At 39.0% G+C, this 7,500-nt stretch overlaps 1 protein-coding gene across 16 annotated transcripts in view; it reads right to left on the bottom strand.

Annotated features, from left to right (window-relative positions):
- Positions 1–7,500, bottom strand: part of FOXP2 (forkhead box P2) — a 405,934-nt gene that overhangs the window by 186,461 nt on the left and 211,973 nt on the right. For 14 of the 16 annotated variants that reach the window (XM_064702660.1, XM_064702670.1, XM_064702656.1 and 11 more), the window contains one exon: positions 2,620–2,797. In XM_064702660.1, coding sequence (XP_064558730.1) covers positions 2,620–2,787 — 168 coding nt within the window. In that variant the 5' untranslated portion in view covers positions 2,788–2,797. Of the gene's footprint in view, positions 1–2,619; positions 2,798–3,828; positions 3,928–7,500 lie in introns of those variants that run through there. The other 2 variants (XM_064702664.1, XM_064702665.1) reach the window with 2 other exon arrangements.

Genomic DNA, 7,500 nt, shown 5'->3' with positions numbered 1-7,500 from the left:
CAGTAAATATTCATGCCACAGTAAAAACTTATTTTATGATTTTTCTCGGCTGCTAAACCTTTTCTTAAGCATTATCATCCCTTTATGTAGCTGCCTAGTTGAAGGAAATTATTAAAACCAGCAATCATTTACTTGCTTCCTTTAAAAAAATGCTATAAAAAACTTGATTTTTCTGTTTGAAGACTCCCAATAAAATGACTCAGAGCAGATAAATCCAGAATTTTAAACCATGAAATGAGTACATCTTGCACATATTTAAACAATAAAAAACCTAACAATAATAATTGCTAGGGTTTCCTCTGTTTTTCTGTGTGTCAAAGTTTTCCAGACAAGTGTCATATATTAAAAACATCATTTTAGAGAATTACTACAGTGACAATAATAAAAGCAACCATCATTTTCCTCTTAATTCATATTTCAAAAGGCATCTGTTCAAAAACAAGGAGGGGGAAAAGAAACAGAAAAAAGGGAAGAAAAGCAGAAGTAGCACAAAGCTATGCCCTTATCCGAAGGACATCCTACTGTATGTTTACTAGTGTTTATGTTTCACATCAACATATTTTATAGAAGGATTCATATGCCTAACTCAAGTTGTATTTAAATCCTATGGTGCAGACCCTACCATAAAACGCCTCTTGAGTCCTATTAACTGTACCCATGGTTTTACTTTGCCTGTCTGCTTATTTAAGATCTAATCACAATTTTGAAGAAAAGATTGTCACTTCTAAGCCTGTCCCCTCAGAACCTGTCTGTTATTAGTACTCAACTGGATATTTTCATCTTCAGTTGTAATTCTCTGTGGTCTTTGCAAATGCTATCTACTGGAATCTCTGGCTCTATGGACAAATTGGCTACACATGCCTAGGACTGCTACTTTGAGAAACATGTAAGTGGCACATTATTCTATTAGCATTTTTGTGTTTTAAAGTACTTCACTTAAATTTAGTTTCCTAAACATATTCACCAATTTGATACACTCTTTCTCAACAAAGATTTTAAAATTCTGTTATAACCAGAACACCTGAATAAAGATGATGGCATGATTTTCAACAAAAACAATATTAAATTTTATATTTATTTATACGTATACAATTTTATATCAAAAGAATATAAAAATATAAGGTGTATATATACATAATCATGTATATAGAGAGGGGTAGAAACCTGCTAAGAACATAATGAAGACACTGAAACCTATACTTTTTCAGACTGGCATACTCTAAGTGCTCAATTGTTAAAACAGAATACACTTGAATTTGAAGCAAGGCACAGATTTAAGCTTTAACAACTTCTCATATTTCAATCTATAACTATTTCCTTCTTCCACATTTTCTGTCACCATTTAAAATATTTAACTATAAATGTAGCAAGTGTACACTGCTTAATTCAGCACTAAAAATTATTCCATTTTAAGAGCTATTATGACCTGTTATTTCAGAGGCCCATGCACATGCAATGTATCTATCATATTAAAACATGTTTCTATAAAATAGCACTTTTATAATAGTTTACCTGACAGAAAACAACTTTCCTTCCATTAATGTAATACCTGACGTTGAAATGAAAAACCTCAGCATTTAATATTAAGGGCTTGAACTCCAAAGGTGCTGAGTGGGCTCAGCAAATGAAAGGATGAGGCAGCGAAGACTTTCAGGAGTTTGAAGCAGGTACTGGGCACACTGCAGAATCGGACCCCGATTGTTTACCAAACAATCTGGGCTACACCGCATTAGTACAATCTGTGTTCCCGGATGCAGAGGCAACTCCTTAGGCAGAAAAAGTAGGAGTTTTGTTTGTTCAGGTTTTAAAAGGAAGAGAAATTTTACAGTGACAAAAATTAATGGATTGAATCTTGTAATTAGGTGGTGTCAGCAGCCAGAGGATGGTTGAATTTTACAGTTTTAAACATAACAGTAGTTCTCCATTAAATTGTTGGGAACACGAAAAGACAAATTTAAAAAATATGTCTTCAAAATGAGAAGGGAAACAGACCTGCAGAAATGCTGCTTCTTCTCTTTTCCCATGTTTTCAAAATTACATATCCATATTACAGCTCATACACACGCAAGCATATGCAGACAGGAACACGGTCTTTTTTATTTCATTGCTTTTGAACTAACCAGCATTTTTTAATTACACCTATGACAGCAAAGTATCTTTATTGAGAAAAGTCACTTTGGTTCCTTCACTAGGGTCCCTTCACTGCCCAGCTCCGACTTTGGCATAATTCATTGCAAGCGAAGCAAAGTCTCAAGTAATGTGGCCCTCTGGTGGAAAAGCCCGCACCACGTCCTGCACGCCGAGCCGCACAGTAAACTAACAGCTCCTGAAAACATGCACTGCAAGGCTTCGGCACAACTTTTATAAATACGCAGCGGGATTTTAATCACCAGGCAAGCCTGGTGGCATGCAGCCATATCAGCAAGATGCTGCTGCCACAAGAACGGGATCCTTCCATTTCAGCATTATCGTGCACTAAAACAACAACAAATAATGCCCCACACTCATCACTTCCACGACACTCCGCATTCAGCACGCACCAAGGGTCTACAAAAAGGTCCCCCTCTGAAAACAGCCCTTTATTTGTTTAAAAACAAACAGGAAACAAAACAAACTTACCTGCTGTTGTTGCAGATGCAGCAGTTCTACTGTGCTTACTTCAGTGCTCGTGTCACCACTTGATCTTCCATCTCTGCTGCCAGCATCTAATTGGCTGCTTAGAGTGCTCATTCCATTTTGATTCATTGAACTGTTGCTTATTGTCTCTGTCGCAGATTCCTGCATCATGACTTAATACCTAAAAGTGATTAAGAAGTATCAATTAACACACGCGTTACACCTTCACACTTCCATTATCAAGATGTCCCTCTCTGCCAATTACACAGACAGCATCTTTAGAAGAAGAAAAAAGCCTCGCAGAGCCGTTTACCAAGAAATGCAATGCAAACTCTGCTTTCATACAGCTGCTAATCACTGGAATTATGATTTCTATAAGCAAGCTTTGTGTGCTTACATTTAACGGCCAAAATAACACACCATGCACGCAGCATGGTCAATAGCATTTATGAACGACTACGTTTTAAAGTCTACCTATAAAACCAGTTTAAGTGAAGGCACGATTTCACACACTGCTCTATATTTCCTATTATCTAGCTTTGACAACCATGGATGACTATACAGCCTTATTTAAAATATTCACTATCTTGATTCTGTCAGAATTTTACAGCATATCTTATGCAAGGCTGTTGTTTAATGATGCACAGCTAATCATACAAAATTAAAATTTTGTAAGGATGTTACAAATCATATGGTATCAACCAATGATAAATAGTATAATGGGCTTCTCCTTTTTTGTGACTAAATAAAATTTTGCCTCGGAGGCATTTTAAGAAAAAGCTCCTGCTGCAAACACGTCAGATATTGCCTATTTTTTTAATCAAACGCCTGATATTCATTTATTTTTCTGACATTTAAAACATTTAATACTGTCCTTCCTGGGAAGTAATTAAGCTTATGCATGAGCAGCAATCAAACTGTTCACTTGAAGATGACTTAAAACTCAATTTTAACATAGGCAAATAAATGAAAGATATAAAATTAATTTTCCAGGCATGTATTAGATATGAAAGCTGGAAATAAAATCTATCAAGAATATCACTAATGATTGTGCTAAAAACAGCATAAATTATGCATATTACCTTCTCTACAGTAATAAATGTTTTATCATTTTCACTGCATAAATATACTGTACTTTCAGGATAGCAATGAGATGTCCTGCCAAGATCAGTTGAAATCTTTGCAGTAAATAAAGAACCAACGTGCCCTTACAAACCAGAATTTCAAGGCGCATTTTGTATCTGTAATATGGAAAGGTCAGCGTCTCTTCTCAGAGCCACCCAAGTCCTCTCCTGCTCTTGCAGGGTCAGAATGCAGCTCCCTTCCTTCATCCTCTCTCCCGACCTACTGACAAGAGTCCTCACAACAACCTGGCTCAGCTGTGATTTTAAAAAAACACCTCTGAAGGGAGAGGGATGTGTAAGCAAAGTTAGGACAGGAAACAAAGCTTGCTGCTTAGCCTAATTATTAAACTTAGCTATTTTTTCCCTTGCAAAGTATGAGCAAATGCCCCTCCTTAAAAAAAAAAAATAAAAAAAAGCAGGAAAAGGATCAATACAACTTCAACTATTTGCATGGGATATTAATTAAAATGCAGAAACAAGATCCGACAAGATAAAGTAAAAGTATATATTGTGTGAAAAATGTTAAAATAGCAAAAGATGAGTTATTTAAGGATGGTCTGGTCAGAAATAAACAGGATGCAAAAAGCCTAAACACAAAAACAGTTAACATAAAGGAGGGCAGCTGTTATAGTCCAGTAAACAACAGCAGTACCAGATGTATTTATGAAGAAACAGTCCTCCTAAAACACTTATGAACATCAGCAAAGAAAAATAATAGAAATGGAAAATGTGATACAAGCAGTGATGAATTTTACAAGGCAAAAACAAAGCTAATACTCTTTTCTGAGATTAGGCAGCTAATAAGTATTCAAATTAGGCATAAATTTTACATGTACAATGTTTAAAATATTCAGAGAAAAGGGTCTGATTGCCCTTAGTAGTTATATGAAAATTCTAATGTGGATATGCCACAACTGTGGAAGCAGACAGCCCTTTCCGATTTTTACAATATTTACTTTCAATAAAAGGACATGTATATCAGAGTGGAAATTTATTTGAAACTTCATCAGCTGTATCGTTACAAGGATTTGGAAATTTGGGAAATTCAGACATTAATCCTCTTTTAGTGAAACAAAGATTTAACCAAGAGACAGGTTCATCTTTTACAAATTCAAACATTAGGCAACAAGAGTGGTACATTTAGCCAGGCACATTAAAAGGGCAAAGAGGGGTAAATGTTAGATAATCAAAAACATTACAAAACACCCAGAAATGTAATAAATAAATACACCATCCCTCCTATTTTTACATCTCTCTGACTGTTTCATTGCAATTAACAAAGAAGGGTTAAATGTCTTTCAGTTCATATTAACCAAAGGGTTTTATGTCTTGTGGATTTTGTATCCTCGCAAAGCCCCAGAGTGCAGCTCAGACTCTACATTTAAAGTTAAAGTGCCTGTGAGCCAGCAGAATAGGCTTTAACATAGCATGACCAGCAACACCACTCTGGCAATAGAAAACAACAAATCCAATCCAACAGCTGGGTACAGACAGAATGAAGCTACAGAGTAACAGTACTAGAAAGGGCAATTTATTTTGAAGTGAAAAAGATATATTTTTATGAAGATAAAAGAGATCCTATAGTTTTATGTTAAAAATAAAATTTGGAGGGTGTTTATCTAGTTTTAAAATTATATTTTTAAGAACAACACTAAAACTTTGGCTAGAGTAATGCACTGTGTTGGCTGTCCTCAGCCCCCTCCTCACTGTCAGCAACTGAAAAAGGGCTGCTAGAGAAAGCAAGAGCATAGAATCGTTTTCTTTTCCCTTCTTTTCTTTTGCATAGATGTACATATATATGTGAGTCTACACACGTGTGTATGTACTATCAACTCTAAATCCTCACAAACTGAAGCACTGAAAACAGCCAAAGATGATTTCTAATGTCTATGTATCACTATCTGAGTTATTGGTAGCAAAATAACTGGAAGCTGCAGCATCTCACTGAGCAAACTAATGTACTTTTTTTCTTGTTTTTACAACAGTAGTGCAGATTGTTACCAAAATAAGCATAAATAAGCACAAAGGAAATAGACAGGTATCAGCCAGATACTGAGGTTGTAAATTTGGAAACTCAAATAGGACAAGAAAAAACATACAGGTCCCTGTTTACATACATTTATAGACATTCATACTTTCTAATCCTTCTCTTTTCTCTTGCTGTCACACTCGCTGTCAGTCATGAGCATGCCTACACAGGCACACACACACACACGCACCCACATTCACAGACACATCTACCAGCACCTACTTCTGTGGTGATTCTGCAACTCTTGGCGCCAAAGGTGGGATACAAGCTTTGCTACCCGGTGTTTTAAACAAAGGTATGGGGAAAATATTTTCTGCTGTCTGCAAGAGAGAGTGAAATTGTGGATAATTTTAGAGCGTGGTTGAGCTGCAAGTTGAATAGCTAATCCTGCCAGGGCAGCCAAGCTATCACCCATACCAAAACCAGAAATACTGCACCTCGTTGAGTTAGAAGCTGCAGCTGTACTTTTCTCCCCTGCAGAGAACTGGACATTTTCTGTGTGCCCGTGCGCCCGCACGTGGGTTTTAAGGCGGCAAGTCACTGCACAGATACTTATTCTCTACACCACTTCCCTTTTGAAACATTAAACTGACACTGGAACTGACTGCACAAGATTGCATTTTCTCTTCCTAAACAACTTGAATTGAAAGGTTACTTAGTGTAACAATATTTACTTGCAGAATTGTGTTGTTACCAGGGGTATAATGGATGGTGGCTATGCAGGTTTACGCAAGAATGAGTGAAGCATGAGGCATTAGCCATGTGTTTGACATGTTTCAAATTGCTATAATCCAGCATTAAACACACCCAGCAATTCATGCCATTTCTTGCAGCCATAATCTTGAATAAAGCGTGCACAACCACTTATTATATAAATTAGTATATGACTCCCTGTTATAGTCACAACAGTGCTTTTGTGTTTATTTTGCATCAAGACGGGGTCTTTTATTTGTACAAATAGCAGGATAGCGCGCGGTGCCGCAATTAAACCTCCTCGGTTTATGGCGGGGTGCGTGTCATACCCGGCTGGCAGGGTCTGCGGTGCCCGGCGCATGGCCCGGCACTTAAGGGCCCGGCCCCGAGGCCCCGGCACCAAGGCCCCGGCACCGAGGCCCAGCCCCGCCGGGGGCAGCGGCGGGAGCGGCCGCCAGGGGGCGGCCCTGCGCGCGCGGCCCGGCCTCGGCGTGCCCCGCACGTGCCGCTCACGCGAGGCCCGGCCCGGGGTCGGCTCGGCCCGCGCGGAGCCGCGCACGCCCCGGGAGCCCCGCGGGGCCGGCGCCGGGAGCGCGCGGAGCCGCCGCAGGCCGCGCGCCCCCGCGGGGAGCCCCTCACGGCGGGCCCGGGCGGCGGCGGAGCCCTCAGAGCGCCGCTGCCTCCGACAGACCGAACCCAGCCCGCGGCCTTTCAGAACCGGACTGGGATGGAAAAGCAGAGGTGAGGAGCTAGGCTTAAATAACAGTAACTTGTGTGCTCTGCTGGAATTAATTCATCATTGACACAAGGCACAATGCATCTGAAGTCTTGCACTGGTGTACGCTAAAAGCCTTTAATACTTAAGATTGCTTAATAAATCAAAATGCCAAATATTAGGACATAGCTAAATGTGTGAGAACAAAAAATTTGGGAAGCTAAGAGAACATTTGTAAAGGTGTTTTGGTTTTTTGTTTTCTTATCCAAAACAACTTTCAAAGCTTGAGCTAAACACAGACAAGTCATTGCATAATTTTTAAA

Source organism: Zonotrichia leucophrys, chromosome 1A (genome assembly GCF_028769735.1).
Source record: "Zonotrichia leucophrys gambelii isolate GWCS_2022_RI chromosome 1A, RI_Zleu_2.0, whole genome shotgun sequence".
Lineage (NCBI taxonomy): Eukaryota > Metazoa > Chordata > Aves > Passeriformes > Passerellidae > Zonotrichia > Zonotrichia leucophrys.
The sequence above is the reverse complement of the archived record's forward strand: the minus strand, read 5'-3'. Positions and strand labels throughout refer to the sequence as shown.